Source organism: Melanostigma gelatinosum (assembly GCF_949748355.1).
Source record: "Melanostigma gelatinosum genome assembly, chromosome: 17".
In the NCBI taxonomy this organism is placed as follows: domain Eukaryota; kingdom Metazoa; phylum Chordata; class Actinopteri; order Perciformes; family Zoarcidae; genus Melanostigma; species Melanostigma gelatinosum.
The window spans coordinates 1,127,645-1,150,500 of NC_136650.1; the positions used below are offsets into that span (position 1 = coordinate 1,127,645).

General features: G+C 42.0%; 1 protein-coding gene across 1 annotated transcript in view; it reads right to left on the reverse strand.

The window, feature by feature from the left end:
• Positions 1-903: 903 nt before the first annotated feature.
• The window catches only part of thsd7aa (thrombospondin, type I, domain containing 7Aa), a gene marked incomplete at both ends in the record, with an annotated part of 241,311 nt that continues 219,358 nt past the window's right edge, over positions 904-22,856 (reverse strand). Inside the window, 8 exons of the mRNA XM_079288528.1 lie at positions 904-991; positions 5,965-6,052; positions 7,017-7,230; positions 13,202-13,284; positions 15,686-15,781; positions 16,443-16,616; positions 19,268-19,442; positions 20,206-20,351. Of these exons, the coding sequence (XP_079144654.1) occupies positions 904-991; positions 5,965-6,052; positions 7,017-7,230; positions 13,202-13,284; positions 15,686-15,781; positions 16,443-16,616; positions 19,268-19,442; positions 20,206-20,351 (1,064 nt within the window). The remainder of the gene's footprint in view (positions 992-5,964; positions 6,053-7,016; positions 7,231-13,201; positions 13,285-15,685; positions 15,782-16,442; positions 16,617-19,267; positions 19,443-20,205; positions 20,352-22,856) is intronic.

Genomic DNA, 22,856 nt, shown 5'->3' on the forward strand with positions numbered 1-22,856 from the left:
GTCAATAATCAAGAATTTACAAAAGTAAAAGATCATGATCTTAAGCCACAGTCAAACACTCGTCAGGCAGAGTTTGTAATGTAGCTGTACATACTAGAAAGGTCAAATCGAGACCACCGAAAAAGTCCGATTTACATTGAGTCCCATCGTATCACACAGAAGAGGTAATAGAAGAAAAATATTAACAAACGTGAGTTCCGTTTGCAAAAAAAGTCTACTTTTTTACATTTCTAGCACAAGACTGTACACCATCTTGTATTGAGAGAGGCAGTTTCCTATGGCGAAGCTAGACATAAGTACATATCATGCAGCACTAATATAGTGCAAGATGATGCCTGCAAACGGAGGAAGGAGAGGCAGGCAGAAGAGATGATGCTCTGGAACCACTACGCTTTTCTTCTCCGGTTTGCTTTCCTTGCGAGATGGACCCAGGCTACATGTTCGATGGCAGATGATTCCACTCAGCTGTGACAAGCCAACAAAAGCACAGGTGGAGATTTGAGCTTTTAGAGCAAAATCTTTGTTTTGGGGCGACCCTCTCCGATGAGCGTAGTTTGGATGTTACCGGCAGTAGTGGATGGCAGAGAAGCAAAGGCAAAATTTCAGAAGAAGATACAAAATTCATGAAGGCTCTTGTGAAACAAAGGATCAAAATGGAAATTAGAAAAAAAGAGGAGGGCAACATCAAGGCTTGCTGATGGACATGGATTCTGGTTGTTGAACTTTGAGGTTTCTCTTTCTGTCAGAATCATCTTCCCAGGGTGAAGGACGAACAACGCCCAGCGGCAGCCCTGACATCAAGGGTGTCCATAGCAGCCCTGACATCAAGGGTGTCCATAACAGCCCTGTGTGTCCTGCAGTAGGACGAATGTCTGGAGGTGACTGTGGTCGGCAGGAAGACTTCTACATGTCGGCGTCTCCGTCGTAGGCCAGAGTCAGCGGCTTCAGTCTGTTGTTCATCTGCCGTCGCTGTGGCTTCTTTGGCTTTTTGCTACAGAGCAAACAAACAACAGGTTTAGATGATGTGATCCCGACCATTCACCTGCAGCTCTGTTTCAACCGTTCACAACAAGTGTGTGAACTTTGAGTTGTGAATTCTATTCATTTCACTAAAGATTGTCTCGCGTAGTGTCTTGAGTAGATCTTCACAGCACTGTATCCTCTGGCTCAGCACATTATCATTCTGGTGTCGGGGAAATGATGTTTGTTGTTATGACAGTTATGCCAGTGTTATGGTCTGCCTACATTATGGTTGAGGCTCGGAAGGCACAATCACTACTTGAATGGGGTTAGAGAACAATTGTTCTCACATAACAACTTTGTACTACGTCTGCTTTTGTTTCCGGGAGAAAACAATGGCTGCTCTTATGAACTCATACCTACAGAAAGTAATGCTCCATAATGCGTTTATAACCCAAGTAATTGTCAGCCGGGATGTGCAGGGACAGCTGAGGAAGTCAGGTGACTGGATGTAATGAGTGAACAAACACAGGACTTTCACCCAGCAGACTAGTTATGTGCTGTGTGAAGTCAACGCTGACGTCATTCACCAGACTTTTGTTATGTAAATATACTTAACTAACCCCAGTGACGTAAGGGAACAGGCACACAATAGTTATTGTAACCACAGCCGCCATCTTTTCCTGAACCTAATCAAGTCGTTTTGTTGCCTAAATTAACCTAAAAACTAAGTAAACCAAATCTGTAAGTTTATTTTGAAAAAAAGACTGTATGCACGCCAAACTGAACAACTGTAGAGGAACCTGGCGCGTCATCGTTTGAGGCATAGGGCCACTGACCAAGCCTCGTGTTTGACGAGTTGGGACGAAGCATGAGTATTATCAGAGTCTACACGACTCATGCAGTTCAGGGTTGTGGGAGCTGGTAGGGGTGGGGGAAAAATCAATACAGCATAGTCTCGAGATATTTTGCGTGGCGATATTGTATCGATACTCGGACGCCAAGTATCGATCTTTTATTATATAAACTATTAAAAAATAATAATAATAAATAAAATTACAAGAAAAATCGAATCAATTACTTTTTCAGTCCACTAGATGGTGCTGAGTTATTTTCTGGTGAGGTCAGCAGAGGTGCCGGGCCAGCATGATTGGTAGGAAGTTGGTCAAAACAAAGATAGAGACATCTGGCCTCACAACGGGGTTAAATCTGCCAACAGTAGCCGGCTCATGGGGAGAGTGCAGCGCATAACTGCCTCTCTGCCTTGACGTCCACGCATCACAAGTTATACTGAGTTATATAACTCTTATATCCTAATTATATAAGTTATAGTTCATATACTGAGTCCACACGTTTGCATTTAGTTAAGTTGGATGATGTAGTGATACAAACAGTTCGGTTTGTCAGGTTCATGCAACATTTATGACATTGTTGGTCAGTCTGTCTGCTTGACAATCATATTCTGCTGCAATAAAAATGATTGAAGTGAGATGAACAGACTGAAAACTTTATCTGATTTGATAAAACATGTTGACACAGTTTTCCTTTGGGGACATCATTTGAAGTTGAAAAAAGTAATAAATTGCAATATGGGCCTATGTTATCGCAATACTCAGAATATCACAGTATTGCGATAATATCGCAGTATCGTGATAATACCGCAGTATCGTGATAATATCGCAGTATCATGATAATATCACAGTATCGTGATAATATCGTATCATGACCCAAGTATCGTGATAATATCGCAGCATCGTGATAATATCGCAGCATCGTGATAACATCGCAGTATCGTGATAATATCGCAGTGTCGTGATAATATCGCAGCATCGTGATAATATCACAGTATCGTGATAATATCGTATCATGACCCAAGTATCGTGATAATATCGCAGTATCGTGATAATATCGCAGTATCGTGATAATATCACAGTATCGTGATAATATCGTATCATGACCCAAGTATCGTGATAAAATCGCAGTATCGTGACAATATCGCAGTATCGTGACAATATCGCAGTATCGTGATAATATCACAGTGTCGTGATAATATCGTATCGCGGGATCTCTGGTGATTCCCACCCCTAGGAGCTGGAGTCTAGTCCAGTTATCTGTCTTGTTATCTGTTCGTTTGTGCACTCTACTTTACTTTATTTTATATTTCACTTCATCTTTTATTTTCTGTACATTTAATTGTTTCTACTTTGTATTGTTGATTGTTGTTAAATGTTACGCACCTCCCGTCATGTCAAATTCCTTGTATGTTCAACATTCTGATTCTGATTCTGGAGATGTAATCAACAAACCACTTTGCTAATTGAGATTGTGTTGTTGAGTTCAGTTTAAAGAGTCGTAGACGCTGGCAGTTCTTTGTACTTCATGCTGAGTGATCACGTTCAAACATACATCAATAAGTCATTGTGTCACATCTCATCAAAACGCTCAGCTTAGTAAGTTCAGTTTGTTTCAAAATGTTGGATTCAGTTGAGTAGAGAACTGTGGCCAGCTCTGTCTACAGGCTGCCTGTATGTGTTGGCAACATTTGTACCGTATTCTTTTCAGTATTTTTCTAAATGGTTTCATCCCCTTGAACTGATGGAAATAGAAATGGACGAGAATGACTGAGTGTCTACATGAAATGTGTACAAGGGACCACAAGATGGCAGCAGAGGAGGAGTTTTACAATTATGTATGTCTTGTAAATTGGCACGTGCTCAGTTTGGGAAGCCCTTTGTATTCTTAACGTTGAACAGTGAGAGCCACTTTTAATCCATCAAGACTTTTCTGTTTTGGGATTCTCGGTTCACTGTGGAGGCTAGAAAATAAAGGTTCCTATAAGAATTCAAAGGGTGAATAATTGATTTAAATACGGTGACTGTGTGGGTGAAGTGTTCCTTTTAGGACGCTACATTTGTGCTCACTATATTTACTCTGTAAATTTGGGTTTGAGTTTAAACATCCTGGGAAGATTACGAACACAAGTGGGTTTTAAATATATTAATTATCTAAACATAAATAATTAAATAAATATCGAATTGGTTCATTCCACAACTTTTAGACTCAATATATTCAAATTTGACAGATACGAATCTAAAGTGCAGCGCTGGAGTCGGGATGTTGTTAGCATAGCTTAGCCTTCACGTGTACGGACACCAAAACCAAACGCTGTGCTCACTGACTGTCTGATCCCTGCACTACAGCCAGAGACTTGGTGGATGGATACACTGCTCAACAGGAAATAGGTCCAGCAAATAACTACTTCTTACACCAAACATTTCAGCTTTCACAAAATGAGATACATGTTAATGGACGAGCTTTAGAGCTGTTGGTGCAGACGAAGCCAGGCTTCCTGCTTCCTGCTTCCAGTCTGAGCTGTAACAGACTTCAGCTCTGTAACACAGACCAAGGATTGGTCTTGATCTCCTCCTCTCAAGAGGAATAACTGCAATTCCAAATGTGTTGAACAATTTCTTCAAAACATGTATTGGTCCAGACCATAGACTTAATATATAGAAGTAAGTGGACGCAGCCACTGTTACGTCACCCACGTACTGGGTGTGGACTACCGCTTTGAGGCCTTGAGTTTGGGGTCTTGGCCATCGCCATCCTGTTCTTTTGGAAGCAGAAGTGACCATGTGTGGACGAGGGGTTGGGTATGATGACCCGCCTTTTACTCTGTATCTGATTGGCGACTACTTGTTGCCTCCGTTGCATTGGTTCGGCTTTGGCATAGGAAGTGCGATTGAACGTCGGGGTAACCCAATCAGAGGCAGATTAGGGTCGGTCATGCCTTTTAGATATGGGGAAAAAAACCACGTACCATTAGCGCAGCAAACACCACGTTACCAGCTAACGCTAGCCAGGTTAGATGCCAGGTGCATCCATATTTCATGTTAAAATGAATATCTAAGTTGACTGGCAAAAAACATGCTGAAAGAAAAGGAACTATATTAAAAAATGAACAGCCAACTCATTTGAGTTTCTGTTAACGCCATGGTTACGGTGGTATGACTGGTGAAGTAGAGTCATTTTCTCATAGACTTCTATACCAGCAGAGGAGTCGCCCCCTGGTGGACACTAGAGAGATTTTAAGGCACTTCTGCACTGGCTTCACTGTTCAGAGGTGTCCCCTGGGTCCAGACGTAATTTCAGATTGAAGTGGTAACTTCTATAAATTATAAAAATCGTAAAAAAGAGCCCACCTATGACGTTTGTAACCTTGCAGTTCTGTGGTGTGTTTGATGGCTGGACTCACCTCCAGGAAGTGATCCACTGAAATGAGTGAACAGAATGTGTCCGGGCACACATGAATGTCAGGCGTGAGGTGGGGCCCTGACTAAGTAATGAGAGGTTCAAAGGGTGGCAGTGCCTGCTGCTGTGGTTGTTGGGATGGTGGGGGCTGTTGGAGCAGTGCCGGATATTGCTGCTGTTGTTGGAGTTGGCTGTTTCGCTGTAACTCGTCGTGCTCTAGTTTCTCACAGGCGGGACAGGTGTAAGGCACCGTGAGGCTGTTTGGGTCCGTCCAGTAAACCCCGTCTGAGGGGGACTTGGAGCTCGACTTGCAGCGAAGGCAACAACCACAATAGCTGAGCAGGTATACGAGGGTGGAGATGGAGAGAGAAAAGCAGGAAATGAAGGGACAAATTATGAGGGAACTCAAAGTCAAATTAAACAAAATGGAAAAACAAGCAGTGATGTGATGAAGGCCACACATCTTTATCTGCAGGAAGAGTTTTCTGGCTTACTCAAATATTCATCCCTGATGGGCCTTAAAGAGCCAAACGCTCACATGTCAGACTGATGCTGCACTCCATACAGGGATTAAGCCCCGGACTATATATATCTATAGATATATATATCGGTAGATCTATATATATAAAGCAGATCATCATGATCTCCATTGCATCACTGAATAGAGGTGAATGACGGCGTGAGCAGTACAAGTGTGACGATAGGAACAGTAGAGACAGACGGTGATAACATGTAGGTGCTGGTATACGTTACCATGCTAAGTATGTCATGGAGGTTATGAAGACGAGCAGAACAAACGCTCCTGCTGCTACTCCATACACCCAGGTCTTCAGCTTCCCATCTAGACAGATACACATGCTCACTGTTAATGCTGCAGGGACACGTGGTGCCCCCTGTCACAGTCACTGCCTTCTTTGAGCTGAAGGGGGCAGCAGAGTTATACACATTTATCTTCTGCTCCACTTCAGTGAGGGAAGAACTGAATGATCAGTGTAACAGAAGCCTACACAGATCAACCAAACATAACGCCTGTAACAGTGATGCATGTGTTATTATACTGAAGCACCTTCACATATACATATGATGTGGTAATGAGAAGAGATATGGAGGAGCTGCTAGTTATTTCACTTTGCACTATTTGATGAGATAAATTAGAACTATTTGGAGAAGCTTATAGCTGTAAATGTCTGTGTTTGTCTTTTATATAATAAACTGATGATTGTATATCTTTGTCTTTCCTTCTCTTTTCATCTGGTATATGTTTCTTCCTTTCTTTCCTCTTCCCATTCGTTCAGCTCTACTTCCTGTGCCCGCCTTCTTTTCTTACTTCCTCTTCCCATCCTCCCCCTCTCTTCTTCCTTTCCTTCTTATGGTTCTTTTCTTTTGTCTTTATCTTGGATTTGCTTCTTTATTCATTCATTCATTTCCTATTTGTTTATTTCCCTTTTACCCCTTTACTTCCCCCTCTCCCCTTTCATTCCCTGATTTCCTTTTTTCCTCTCTTCATCATTGATCGTTGTTTTTCTTCTTTTCCACCGGTACCCCTCCTTCATTCATCGTGTCCTACCCCCTGTCTTTACCCCTCCTCCCACCTCTCCTCTTATAGCTTAGTAAGCAGTCATTTTGTGTTCTCAGCCATCACATACCTCTCCTCCACAAAGTGCACTAGTTTGGATACATTGTAATGTTGTCCAAGTTTTAAGTGATATTTGTCTCAGTATGCTGTCTCAGTAGAATCCATCTATCTCACGATAATCACATCATCCAACATGACATCCACAGCAGCTGCTCAGACAGACTGTTACCTGGGCCGAAGGGCTGCAGGAACCAGGTGCGTCCGGCCCTGCCCGGTGAGCTGGCTGCAGGCTGAGTGGGGTTGAAGCCTCGGATGGTCTTGACGTCGGCCTTGTTGTCACCTGCAGTGGGGATCTCCAGCACTGGGATGACTGTACACTGGTCCAGCAGGTCGTCAGACGTCATCACCTCAGTGTAGCCATCCTCACAGCCACACACTCCCGCCTGACACAAGAAGGAGGTTTAAAACGATGACATGGACAAAGTCACCGCAACCTAAAGGTTCTGCAGCCACCTTTGACATATATATATATATATATTGTCAAGAAGAGTTGAGCCCACAGAGCTGCCTCGGTAACATGCTTGCACATTCAAGGGAGAGTCAGGATATAAAAGCACAAAGCATATACTCAGAATAAAGTGTAATCAAGAGATAAAGTGTATGAATTATATAACGAAATGTTTAATCAATATGTAACGAATGTTTAATGCATAGAGTGATTTAACAAATGTAAAAACTGATTAACAAATGTTCTGTGTGACCGGAGCTGCGATAAAAGTGTTTTGTCAGGATGAGTTGGCAAAAAGTAGGAACAGATGTTATTGGGTGGGGTTAGGAAAAGACTGTCGCAAGAGATGAGTCATAGAGGCATAATATAGGATAAAGCCTGGACTTGTCCGGACATGTTCAGGACCCAACGCCCTCTCCAGTGGGTGGGGAGATGAGATCATGTATTGAACAGGGGGGGGCCGACAGAGCCCAAAATGATGGATAAAAGGAGACGTTTGCAGGCAATACACTGGGATTTCGACACGGGCGCCATCCAAGTGCGCCGATGAGGAGATACGGACGATTGCAACTGATGTATTGAGGACTTCGTCTCTGTTCACGGAAAGAAGACCGCTGTTCGTGGACAATAAGATTTAAAGACGGAGGTTTCCTCTCCCCACTGCTCGATTCTTAATAACTGGACAACGGAGAAGACGCAGCAGCCCTAGAAAGACTTGGTACTGAGTTTTGAGGACTGTTGAACGGACTCCGCTGCAGAGCGGGAGGACCGAGGGTCCGGCCGGACCTTCGCTCCTAACAACTCCAAAAGAACCTTTTCATCGCACCATTGGACATCCAGCTCCAACCGAGCCGTCTCGGCATCTAAAACTAATTGAGTATAATCGAAGAAGAAAATTAAAGCAACAAATCAAGTGTAGTGACATTTTATGTGAGCTGTAGCTTAACCCTTGCAAACTAACTAAATATAACCTGCAATAAATATCTAATCTGCATTTAAAGTCAATTTCTCAAGTGCATTCATTTGCTCAGGTAGTAAAAAGTTCCTCGTGGCAGTAAAAAGTTAAAGCCATTGTATGTCTAATAACTGAGTTCTGAAAGGTTCTAGAGACCGAATCCACTTAACAACCCCTTACGGTTTTAGAAAGAAGAGATCCTAGCCGTTAAAACCTAACCTGGCATTTACCAAGAGGACGGATCCATAAGAGGGAAGCTGCCATAACCGACGCGACTGGTAGGAGCACCCGGGGCCAGGACTGGTCTCTCGGCCGAGCGCGCTCAGACCGGAGGAAGCAGGGTAGACGTCGGGAGTAACGGCAGTTAGAAGAGCCAGGAGAGTTCCCTCGCAAGAACACCAGCTCGACAATCTTTTAATAGAGAGCTGAGTCAGTAAGTAGCCCCGTATCGGGCCAGAAGTATCCCAGGATCTAACAATATATATATATATTTATATATATATATATATATATATATATATATATATATATATATAATATATTATGGAAGGACTAGAATCACACTACCCTCTCAGATGAACTGGTATTATGAAAGGGGGCAAACAATGTTTGGCTGTTTGTCTAAATGTTTAAATGAAATCACATACAGCATCTTCAACAAACCATAGAGCACCTATCTGCACAATCTCATGATAACATCATCTCAGTGACAGTGGTCCTGTTTGTTGCTGCTGTCTGTTTTGTCAGACGGGCGTGTGTTTAATTGTGTAGGGTGGTGTGTGTGTGTGTGTGTGCGTGTGTGTGTGCAGGGAAGCCACCCCTCCTCCACATCTCTCTCTCTCGGCCTGGTTCTATTCATCACCCTGCAGGGGGTCCCCGGCTCCCCGACAGTCTCTGGGGGATAATCGGCCCCCAGAAGTCCCCACTGCGCAATCAGTAGGTCCAACAGCAGACTGACTAGGAAATGAGGAAGTGATGATTTATATATCCTTAGTGGCAAACAAAGGAGGAGCAGTGTGGTTCAGCAACGTGTAATGGTTTCATTTATATCTGGCTTTAGTCTCTGGAGGGTGCTGCTGTGATGTGCATTGATACGCATCCTCCCTTCCTCCAGATATCTCCAGCCCAGCTTCCTTCTAGCAACCACATCTCCAGATCGTACAACCACACGCTAAAACAAACACGATGATCTTCTGTGCTGTAAAGTGCCTCGTGGTATGCTGGGGAAACCTAATTTACATACATTTTTACGAAGCAACCATCCAGGAGCTCTGCCTGAATAGAATGGTCTGAAATGAGCAATTAGCTCAGATGTATACAACAATATGACTCACAGCTTAGTGAGACATTTGTTCGGTTGTCAGAATCCATATTCTCAAGTTCTACAGAATTCCGACAGGACGCCGACCGTTCCAGAGCAGCAGGTGTCTCAGTGTAACAAGTGACCGCGTCAGCAGAACACGCTTACTAGTTAACCACTATCAGTGGTTTATAATAGTAACTTACGGAGATAATAAACACAGATGAGTCTTTACATGAAAAGTATTGAATGCTTTTACCAACACTTCTACATGTTCTGTTCATGTTTTCAACAGCTGCCGTCACAAGTAGTGCGAAGTGCAACCGGGAGGTAAGCGCTGCTGCAAGTAGCCTGTTGACTTCCACTGAGCTATGAATGCTTGTGCTTGTGACTCCCATTTTAAAACTCAATAAAGTCAGAACTCTGAGTCTGTGTGATGGTGTTTGACGTTCTGTACAGAACCAGAGATAACGTAGTTGGAAGCATCTAGTGTCTTGTATGCTCACTGGTGTAAGGTCACCATTAGGTCTCTCTACCTAATGAATATTAATATACATGCATATATCTGGCCACTACATATTGGGCCACTTGCTAATGTCAAAGTGAGCTGAAGCTGATGGAAATGCAATTAGTCTTGCAGGTATTTGGTCATAAAACAAAAGCTTGACCTTATGATGGTGCTTCATGAAAAGTACTCTGTACTTTTATAGCGCCTTTCTAGTCTTCTGAGCACTCAAAGCGCATTAACACTACATGTCATCCACGCATTCGCACACGGATGGCAGGAGCTACCATGCAACTTAGGGTTAATAAGTGTCCAATGAAACAACGACATGGACTGCAGGAGCCAGGGTTCAAGCTGCCAATCTTCTGCTTTAAAGACAACCCACTCCTCTCAGCCACAGCCGGCCGAAACAGGGTTGAAAAAAACGGTTCACTCCTCCAATACCTTATTACCAGTCCTTCGAAATCAGATTACCCTCCTGTGTAATCTAAGCATTCCACTTCAGAGTGAACTGGTGTGACACTCAGGGGAAGCACACTTGGTTTGAGTTTGAAAGCAGGTTTTCTGAGAGTATCTGCTTTGCTGATATGTATTGCCTGAAGAAAGCATTAGCAGCTGCTCTTTAACCTGCAGCGCTTCAGTCCGGGTATGCTGAGAGAGGATAATGGGAGAAGCTTAACAACTGGTGGCAACACCGAGTGAGTTCGATTATTCTATTTCCAGTCTTCTATTTTTTCCTCTCTTTTCTACTCCTTCTCTGTTTCCTCCTCTCCAGATGCTTTCATCCCAACAGGGTGCCTGGGGCTCAATCCGTCATTCAGCACCCCTTCTCACAGCCATATTGTGCGTCTATAGACACGGAGCTTTGAACTGCTGATTTATTTCTAACATGGTGGAAAGAAGTCGGATAGACATTTCTGTGTTGCACTGGAACAGTTGCAGTAGGACGAGGCTAACTCTGGCTAGTAGTGTATGCCAGAATCAACATGGGTTGTTTTGTTAAAGTCTCCAGAAGGCTACTGAGCAAGCAAGCAAAGAAACATGTTTGTTCAGATTAACGGAACTGACTCTTCAGTGTTTGAGTGTAGGCCAAAGACAAAAGACCTCCTGGTGTCACATTAAGTTAACATTGGGGAAGAAATGTACTTGATCAAGGTTGTGATGTGTTGTTTCGTGTGTGGTAGGGGTGGAAATGAGAGGGTCGTTCATGATGCCGTACTGTACTATAATGATAACAACGGTATCACGATACAGTTTCAAAGAATTTGAGATGAAACTATTTGCAGCAAAGTGCATAGCCTGAGCCTAGTATTAGCTCAGTGCCTCTTTAATCCACAGACACACACACACACACACACACTGACTACTATGGTCCATGTCTACTTGTGCCATCATTCCATCATTCGTGCCAGAAAGCAGAACAGTACTGGGGTTCAAATGTTTAGAGGAATTATTAACAGCGATGCCTCTCTAAAACCGTGTTGATCTAAATTGACAACTCCTTCATTCGGGTTTAAAAGTGAAAATAACGATGTGCTGCTTCTTAAACCTGCTTTGTTACAAAATGGAAATGATTCTGATCAAGTAATGAAATGCGAGGCCAGAGGTCTGATGGCGTAATATCTAGTAATATCTATGGCAATGATAATGTGATGATAATGTAATGATAAAGTAATGATGATGTAATGATAATGTGATGATAATGTAATGATAATGTAATGATCATGTAATGATAATGTGATGATAATGTAATGATAATGTAATGATCATGTAATGATAATGTGATGATAATGTGATGATAATGTAATGATAATGTAATGATCATGTAATGATAATGTAATGATCATGTAATGATAATGTGATGATAATGTGATGATAATGTAATGATAATGCAATGATAATGCAATGATAAAGTAATGATAATGTAATGATAATGTGATGATAATGTGATGATAATGTAATGATAATGTAATGATCATGTAATGATCATGTAATGATAATGTGATGATAATGTGATGATCATGTGATGATCATGTGATGATCATGTGATGATCATGTGATGGCAATGTGATGATCATGTAATGATCATGTAATGATAATGTAATGATCATGTAATGATCATGTGATGATCATGTGATGATCATGTGATGATCATGTGATGATCATGTGATGGCAATGTGATGATCATGTAATGATCATGTAATGATAACGTGATGACAATGTAATGACCATGTAATGACCATGTCATGATCATGTCATGATAATGTAATGATCATGTAATGATCATGTGATGATCATGTAATGATAATGTAATGATAATATAATGACAATGTGATGATAATGTGATGATCATGTAATGATAATGTAATGATAATATAATGACAATGTGATGATCATGTCATGATCATGTCATGATAATGTAATGACCATGTAATGATCATGTGATGATCATGCAATGATAATGTAATGATAATGTGATGATCATGTAATGATCATGTGATGATAATGTGATGATAATGTGATGATAATGTGATGATAATGTAATGATAATGTAATGATAAAGTAATGATAATGTAATGATCATGTAATGATAATGGAATGATCATGTGATGATCATGTGATGATAATGTAATGATCATGTGATGATCATGTGATGATCATGTAATGATCATGTGATGATAATGTGATGATAATGTAATGATCATGTAATGATAATGTGATGATAATGTGATGATAATGTAATGCAAGAGGAAGTAATAATGTACATTCCTGTATTGATATTTTGTCCCGCCATAGTGTGTGGGAGGTGTGATGCCACACAAGAGGGGCTGGATCTGTCTCGGCATTAACAGTTCATACAATACACCTGAGAGACACCAGGGAAGCAAAAGATGGTCAGAAGCAAAGATGCCAAGAGACTGAAGGCACTAAGAGACCTCAACAGGTGAAGAGATGTCCAGAGACGTCAACAGATGCTGAGAGACTGCAAGAGAAGCCAAAGGTGCCAAAAAACACCAAGATAGACGCCACAAGAAGCCAAACTCCATTTACCAGTTACACTCAATCCCTGCTCAAACAGCTTCACAGGGAATAACATCCAGGGCAGCAACAAGCTGAAGAGTGGATCTCATCTCTCCTAAACTCACCTCTGTGCACAGCGAGCGAGGCTTGGTGCAGGGGGGGTCACAGGATCGGTCAGCCATCGGCTTAGCTGTCACTGGGCATCCACCTGCTAAGCAAAGGCCAAATGGTCAAACTCAAGTGTCAGAGGTTGACAGCTGGTGTTTCTTTCACTGTACAAGATGTAAGAAACAGTGTCAGATGTTTTACTTGTGGTCAATCAATAACACATGAACAGGAACAACTGCTTTCCATTTCAGTTTGTTGAGCTGGAGGCGGTTAGTGTTACAAGCAGCATCTCCGTTCCTCTCGCTCACATTTAGCTCATTACAATGATACTTACCGTGAGTAGTGGTCCTGGAATAATATGATAATTGGCTTAGTTTGAAAAATACCAACAATTCCACTCAAATTCCAAGACTGATGAAGACACATTGCATGAAGCCTGAGAGTATAAGGCAAGGCAAGGCAAGTTTATTTGTATAGCACATTTCAACAACAAGGTAATTCAAAGTGCTTCACATAAAACCATTAAAAGCATCAAAACACAAGGCAAAAGAAAAGGAGATTTCAAAAACAATTAAAAAACAGTGATAGTATAGTCTATATAGATAGTATTGTGATAGTATAGTCATCAAGAAGTCAGAATACCCATGAAATATGATTTATTTCCCCCTTCATGTGACGATTCAGTGCATTGAAACTGATACCTTGCAATTGTGGACTATGGTTTTGAAGCCTCGAATTTGTCATTTTGGCCGTCGCCATCTTTGCAACCAGATGTGACACGAGAGGGCGGAACTAAGTACAACCAAACGCTGAAACATTTTTAGGTGACCAAAATGCTACAATTAACTTTCATGAAGTGAAAACACACTGCGAAATCTAAGACAAAAACATGGGCCAACTTCCAGACCGGACAACACTGGAGCAGAAACTCATCAACCACGAGTTAGCCCCGCCCTGAAGCATACCCTGCTTTGTTGTCGATCTCTAAATCTTCTAAATGGACCATCATTTACTAAAGGAACATCATGCTGTATTGAAGAAGACTTGAAACTGAGATTCAAAGCATGAACTCATGTTTACTGAGTGACAAGAAGGTAATTTCCTCATAGACAACCAGAGGAGTCGCCCCCTAATAACCAGTAGAAAGAATGCAAGTTTAAGGCTCTTTCACATCCCTTTTCAGAACACAATGTTCAGGTTGAGGTTGTACACCATATGGGGTAAGGAGTGTGTATTCCCACTGCGGATAAAATAAGCTGGATGACCGAGACAGACAGTGCTGACACTGATCCAACCAGCAGACACTCACGTCCTCCTAATACATGGTAATCTATCAGAGCTTCTTGAATATTTATTAGGTGGTATGCCCGCAAAGAGAGCTCAGTATGAATATTCATGAGGGGAATACCACTGCTTGCAAGGAAACATTTACAAGAAGGAAAAATATGCAGTGTGCCAATATAGTAGACGCACATAGGCACACCATCTGGAGCAGTGGGTGCGCTGACGGTCCTCGTTCACTTAAACTCAGGGCTCAGGGAGTGTTGGATGCTCAGCGAGCCCAGAAATATGACATGGCTCCAGGCCTGGATGAAGCATGAGTTGTAAATAAAAGCAGATGGCCTAAAGAGAGGAATACGTTTTTCCAGATAGCCCTTCAAATCGAATGCCATATCAGATGAGAAATGATGCTTTGAGGAACTGGGAACAATGTTATCAGCGCTGAGTTTAACCCTGACAGGTGATGGACAGTGAGATTAAATGTTGATGGTGGCCCTGCTATGGATTAAAACCTCATCTGCTTACAGTTTCCTGGGATTTAGTGTCAAGAAATGCTTAGGAAGCTGTCTGGGATTGTGACGCTCCAGAGGAGACGGTTTTAAGTAACCCTATCTACATTATCACCTCGCCACGCACATTGCAACACCTCATGTGTCAGAGCTGTGTTAAGCGCAGCTTAATTGGTGACGACAGAACCCGAGCCCTATTTCTAGGCCTCTGCTCGAAAATTGCATACCCATACTTAAAAGACTGTAAATCTGAAACTACAAGGTCTATTTTAATAATTTTGATGGTATAATACAGGTAAAACTTGTGAGACACTTGCTCAGATGTGTAAATATTGTGTATATGTTACTGGTTAATAGTGAATGAAGATGTCACACAGCTGAAATTAAAAGGTTTCAGGTTTGCCTCGTCAACAGAAGGTTCCCATTATGGTCACATCCATGCTATTTGACTGGATTCAAGGCCACAGGCTGATCTACACAGGCTGTTTAATACTCACAATGTCAGGGGTCTGATTCCACATGGATGGATCTGAATCGTCAGACTGTAGACATCTCATTTCATTGGTTGCAAAATACTGTCTCATTTCTGATCGTCTTGTGTTGAGATGGATGAATTGAGAATATTTCAAAGCCAGCGTGGTTTACTTTACACAAACCAAGTTCTAATTCCAGTTCACAATAGCATCAACAACTTCACATAGAGGTGCTTACCTGTGACATTTAGTCCATCTGAGCGCTGACACCAGACTTGGCGAGATGAACCCCTCCATGGTCCAGTCTTCCACTTGTATTCAAAACACTGACCCTCTGCAAGAAGAGCATGATCATGACTTTATTAAAAGCTTTAATAACAATGTAGCTTATAGTCAAACTATAATGCTATAATATGCCCAACCCAGTCGCCAGAAAAAGATAGTCCTGATGGGCAGGAGGCACCTTGCATGGCAGCCCTGCCATCAGTGTGTGAATGGGTGTGAATGGATGAATGATGACATGGAGTGTTAAAGCGCTTTGAGGTCAGAATACTAGAGTTCAAGTCCATTTATCATCCATTTCACCATTATTTAGGTTGAGATGAAACTACTTGGTTACAGTTAGAAAAAAGATCATGTTTGTGCTGAAATAATAACATAACAACGTAATGTAACAACAGAACGAGCTAAGATAAACAACAACTGTCCTGAGCGGACTTTCCTTTGTGGTGTTACATAACAAGCATCACAACGTTGCGTAACAAGCTTAAAGTCAGAGCTTCACACGGGACACAAACAGCGGTCTCCTGGGTGAAAGTCCTGTGTTTGTTTGACCCATCGACCACCACACCCATCCTTCCTTTTGAGGAGTTGTTCGCTTATTATATTGTTATCATACCACGTCAATTTCAATAACTGCCTCGTCTCCATGCGACAGGGCTGAATATGCTTCTGTGAATCACTTTATTGTCATTTTGAGTTCCACCAGGACTGACCTGTACACGGCCGAGCCTCCAGCTCCTGTTCTGGACACTGCAGCAGGTTCTCTGGATCCTGGGCCACCACGGCTCGAGATCGGACCTGGACCGAGCCGAAACCCAGGTCATCCCCGCTCACGCAGCTTAGCTGGCACCGGCTCCAAACAGTCCAGTCCGTCAGGTAGCACTCTCCTACAGATCGCACAGGGAGTTGTGAAACCAGAACTGTAAATCCCCACGCTGCATTTAGAGGAACATTACTGATTTTGCTAAGGCTAAAGCAGGTACATTTGGTGGGGCCATAATGAATGTTTTAAGCATCAAACACCCGCTACCATTCTTTCTACACTTGACAATTTCATAAATTGAATTAACTGGACTGTCCTGTACTGATTTCTACAATCAATTCCAATTGCTTATACTTTGCTCACCATTAAGTCACTCTTCAGCCACTTTCAATAAATACAAAACAATAGAATCTTGACATTCAGCAGTTCAGCAGTTCGGCAAAAGAAAATGATTCTGATCTTTCAGAGCTTTCAACTGCATCACATCGTCACCGTGAGACAAGAGAACTACTTCCATGATAACTGAGCCAAGAGCATCCACTGACGGAGATGTGGTTGAAAGCATAAAGAGTAATAAGTGAACTTTGAGTTGTCTAAATTCATTACTACCAGGAGACTTCCTACAGATGTTTCATAATAAAAGCAGAAAGGGATTTTAGACTTTTAATGTATAAATCATTTGAGGGAAACGTTGAGTTTCATTGACCGTAGCTTAACAGCGAAACGGAAGCTATCACTGTTATAAAGAATAAATAATATATATATATATAAAACTGAGAGCAGCAGAATGGTGACCATGACAGTGTGTTGCTGTACTGTGGAAACGTATGAAGTTAATTCATCAAGACTACAGCCCAAAGAGTGAGGAAGTGCTGCTTTTGCTTTGACAACTAAACAGGAGCCGATCAGGAAACGTGGAGGTTTACTAAAATATAGAATATGCTTATAAAACAGGGCCGTTAGACAACATGAAGAAGACTCAGGTCCATTTGATGATGCTTTTAGAATCTTGCTCAAGCTTCCAAGATGGCCAAGTGCAAGTCATATGTTTGTGAGTCGTAATGTTCCACCTTCCATGCTGTGTTGAGGAATTTTATTTACAAATTTAAATGTCGGTTAAATGACTCAGAACATGTAATTATAAAAGCCTTAACTGATCCAACACAAAGTGACACAAGATATACTTCTTGTTTCTGGAAACATTGGAACAAATGTCTGTATGTGTTCAACAACGAGTGACTTTTTCTTTTCTTTTTTAACTGCAATGATTACACTTGTGTCTTGGTGTCCTTGTATTGTATTTTATATATTGTTGTTTGTTTTTTGATACTATATGGACGAGTCTGAAATAAAAGTTGATTATAATAGGCCTCTTTCAAATCAAGGTCTGATTTTAATGGCACTTCACATAACATGCGTCTAGTTGTGGCAATTTTCCACATTTGAACTGGAAAGCCTCCAATCAGCACTTGAGCCACACAAGTACTGTGAGCACTAGAAGATTGGTTGTCATTACGAAGTGTGTTTTACCCTGAACCGTGAGATGCTTGAGAGCTGAGGCAAAACAGGAAAACTGGATGATTTTGTATCTTTAAAACTCCTGCAATCTTAAAGAGATCATAGAAGATGTGACACATTTCATTCAGGTACAGGTGTGTCCATTCAAATATCAACTTCACTTACTTGCAGTGGAAGGTTGTGTGGTGGGACAAAGGTCAATAAAAGCATGATCCATTTCTCATTAATATCTGCCCGTTCATAGCAAAGAGAAGGTTCTCTGTAGAATAGGTGACACTGTTCCCTTTGTGATGTCAAGGCAGATTGGAGCATATTCCTACACATTCAATTCATCACGAATCCAGCAGTCCAAAAGAAAAATCATTTGATAAAAAATCGAAGTGTAAAATCACATTTTCTGTGTATTAAACTAGTTTTCCATCAACGTGAATGATGTCAGACAGGACACAGGAACCAGAGCAGAGAGTCCTCTCTGACCGTGAGGTCTTCACTGAGCCACTTAGCGTGATTACACAAACGCAATCCACGCTGGAGTGTACGTGTACGTGTCCACATGTACACACACACACTTGGATAAATGCTACACACACACTGCAGCTGCTGTAACCACAGACAGTTTTCTTTTTACAGCAACTAGGTAGCAGCTGAGAGGTCTTCCTACATTGCCCCCCCCCCTACCTGTTAACATCAGCGTTGCACACTCTGGAGCTCTTAAAGCTCCTATAATCAAACACACTCAACAATAAGTGCGTCAGCCGTCAGGTCTTTTGTTGTTATTGTGCATTGTTGGTGCTGATATTGAATGCGGTTCTATTTTGATGTTGTCTTACCCGTATACATCATCATACTGTCTGAGCCTGGATGACTCTGTCATCTCAACCTTGAATTTGTCACCCCCTGATTGTTTTAGAATCTGGCCTTTCTGCCTTTTTTGGCTTTCCGTTCATAATCAAATCAATGCTGCCTTTCTCTTCCTGTTAACATTGTGAGGATATGGATTTTTTGTTTGCAATAAACTTTAATGGAATTGTTACAACCTCCCTGATCATCTTACTGCGGAGTACTTTTTAGCAATGTTGCCGCATTCCAGTTCAATTTCTATTTCATTTTCCCCAAACGTACATGACACCAAAGTTGTAATCATTTTGAATAATCCCTCAGAATAAGCAAGGCCAGCTTTGCTGTCTGGGGAAGGACTGCTGCAGGGATGGTACTGTAAACTTTGTTTTATTCACTATTCATGGACTGTGTTCCTACCCGGACAGGGTACAGTGCAGGGCTCCTGCAGGATGATGTGGGCGTCTCCATCCACCGAGGGCTCCAGATCTCCACACAGCTCATCATCCACCAGGCTGCTTTCCTGCTGACCTGAGCCGTCCGACACGAAGCACGACACGTTCCTGAAGCGCAGTCCTTCTCCACACCTCGCCCCCTGATGAAACATAAAACACATATATGCATAGGTTAAGTACACCTTTGTATGTGGGGTATAATGAACTCACGCATCAACTGCTATCCTGCAGAGTTAGTTTACACTCAAATGATCCAGCTGGCCTTCAACAGATTGAACGTTTGTTTCCTAAACTCTTTGTAATTGATTTTAGTTAAAAAAGAACCAGCAGCTATGGGCTGATGATGAGCTGCTGTTGACTGTGAAGTAAAAATAGGAACATCTGAAATGTATTTCATCAGGCGTCCCGCAGCATGTCACAGTCATGGACTTCCATTGTAAATGGACTTGCCTTTGTACATCACCTCTCTAGTCCTCTGCTCACTCTGAGCACTTTACACGACCACAGCCTGTAATAAGATGCTTCAGGCCATGGGGAAAACAATGTAGAAGGTGAGGAAGGAAATAGAGAAGAACAAGAAGGAACGAGAACAAGTAAAAGAAGAGAGAGAGAGAGAGGGGAAAGAAAGCCAGAAAGAAAGCGTATCAAGGAGATAAAGTGATTCAGTCCAAAATCGTCCTGTTACAATAAATCAAATGCTTTGACAATTATGGCTCCGCTGCTAATTTGATCATTCCTGACAGTGTGGTAAGGGTTCTACGGATAGCAACATCATCATTGTATGGTGACCTGACAAATTTCTTTAACAATTGTGAATAGTGATGCTTGTACTGTCCCTATATTGAAGTGAAGCGGCTCAGACAATACATAGAAAGATGGAGTGTTCTGATAGACCGGACTGACCTCAGACTTGCATTCGGACCAGAAGCTGTATCTCCAGCTGTAACAGGGCTTCACCAGACAGGGCTTCCACTGCTCCATCTGGGACGCACAAGGCCTGCCATCACCCTGGGGAGCCTGGATCACTGTCCGCCTCCTCCACAGCTTGCCTGCAGAACAGCAGATAAAAAGAAGACAAAAAAGAATGATGTATTCATGAGGACGTTGACTGAGATGAGAAAGACAGTCAGGTCAAAGCAGCTGGCATTGTGTGGGAGTCGAGTGATTTGGAATACTACAATGTCCAGGTGACCTCTGGGCCTTTCACCACTCGAGCTACAGCAGATGGCCAGCATGAACACATGAAGGCCAGTCTCCAATGACGTGAAATCACTCTAGTGTTACTCATGTTACATTCAGTTTACTGTCATGTTATTCTCACAACACTGTACAAATGCACAAGTCAAAAACAGTATTTCTGTTATTGAAGAAGGTATATTACACTGAAGACAACAGATAAACATGGAGGATGGGTTAAGTTAGCGACGAACAGAAACGATGAATACAAATCAAACACCCCTCACCCAAAGAAACAGGCCGTATAGGTGGTCTGTGCAAGCAGGTGATTACGACTTATTCACATTTGTTGTTAAGATGCAACCTTTAGTGGCTGTATTAATTATGACTGGAGCGAGGCAGGAAGGCCGGGGGGGACTTACCCAGAGTTGGCATCGCTGGGCTGGGATTTTTGGTTGGGTCATTTTGAAATCTAGCGTTCTCTAACTGCTCTCTGATCCTCAACTCGTCACATACGAACGCACCGTCCCAGTTTTGAACACATTGTTATCGTTATGAATTCAAGCAAAACTACTTTAGGTTGAGGAAAAGGTTGAAATAAATTTATGTAAATAAGTCAATTTTGAGTTGGTTTCAGACAGGACACAAACAGCGTTCTGCTGGGTGAAGGTCCTGGGTCTCCATCCCCCTGCCGCCGCGGACTTTGTCGCTCTTCATCCTGCATCACATGACTTCCTGCGTACTTGCTCTGAGCGTTTAGATTAGAATGACTCGCTCAAAAGCAAAAACAATACTGGCGATATGGCAAAATGACAGATTAGAAAACAGGGAGATTTCTTACAAAATCACAACAAATATAATTAAGAAATCTGACACAAAGGCTTCATTTCCTCTGATGAGGTAACTAAAGGCCACTTCTTGAGTATTTCCACTAAGCTATACAGAGACACATTGAGCTTGTTGTGGGCAACTCTCATCATCTCAATGATGTCTTAACGTCTACATTTTCAAACAAGATCCACGTTGTGTCGTGTTATGCATCCGAGTATTGACCTCCACTGTAATGACACCTGGTTTTCTACCATTGTTTACTCTACATTTGGTATCTACCGTATTATTCCAAGGAATACAGTCTGAGTTCCTCTTTCATGTTCTTCTGTCCCAGGGCAATAATTCAACACTTCTCTTTTAGCTGACTTCATTTATGGTACAATTTTGGATCTTTATCATTCTCCCTGTAGCCATTTTGGAATATTCAGATTCCTTTGTTGTGTTAAAGTGAAACAAGTGACTGTCTTAGGTTGGAGGATATGACTGGGGAGGATGGTAGGAGCGCCCTTCAACAAGTTCACTCTGCATTTTAACTTTTGCCCCAGGGAAGGGGAGGGATCAGCTGCTGTCTCCAAGGGAGTGCTTCTGTCCACCGTACCACCTAAAACTAATACTACAGCGATAATACTTCAAGTGACATGAAATAGGAAAGTAGGTATCATAAATCACAGACATTTGTGTCTTCAAAAGTACAATTTGTGAAGCATTAATAATACAAATGGGTCATTTCATAGTTTTCTTTTAAGGGGAGACAGTAAATGTAAAATAGTTAGATTTACTTCAAAAAGGTCATTTTAAGAGCTGTAGACCCTGAAAGAGAACATTGACTGTGATTCATGCAGGATTGATGAACATGATCTCCGGCTGTTGGCATGTCACTGGGTGATGTTTCCCCAGCAGCAGGTCTCACCAGCTGCCAGCTCCTCTTCCAACAAACCATCTGCATGAAAAGAGCTCATTCTAAAATCCTCTACGATGATCATGTAAGAACAACTTCGAAGAACAGTTTCAACATTAAAGCTGCATTTGGACTTTTTATCATATTTGCCCAAACTGTCACTATATCCTGACAGTAGTAGATGAAACAGATAATCTGTGAAAAACAACAGGTTCATCCGCCTCCTTTTACGGTCCCTAATGAGAAGATTCCACCGTGGCCAAAGAAAAACTACCAATCAGAGCCAATGAGTCTCTAATTCAGGATCAATTACTGATCATGAAGCTTGTGTTATCCCATTAAACAGTCAAACTGGGCAGCGCTTATCAACTATGAATCAAGATTCTGTTCGTTCGCCTATTTCTCCCAAGAAACATATTTACGTTTACTGTTTCGCAATGAAATCAGAAAGTTTGTGACCCGGCTGCCACATTGAAAACAGTTGAGCCAAAACCAAGCACCGCCCACCAACCAGAGCAAACTTTGTCATTTGAATATGAATTCATGGTTAATCAGCACTGCCTAGTTTCACACTTGATGTGGATGCAGGACCTTCACGCTGCATTTGGGACTCCTCAACTCTGAATGGTTGTTGTCCTTTGGGCCCAAT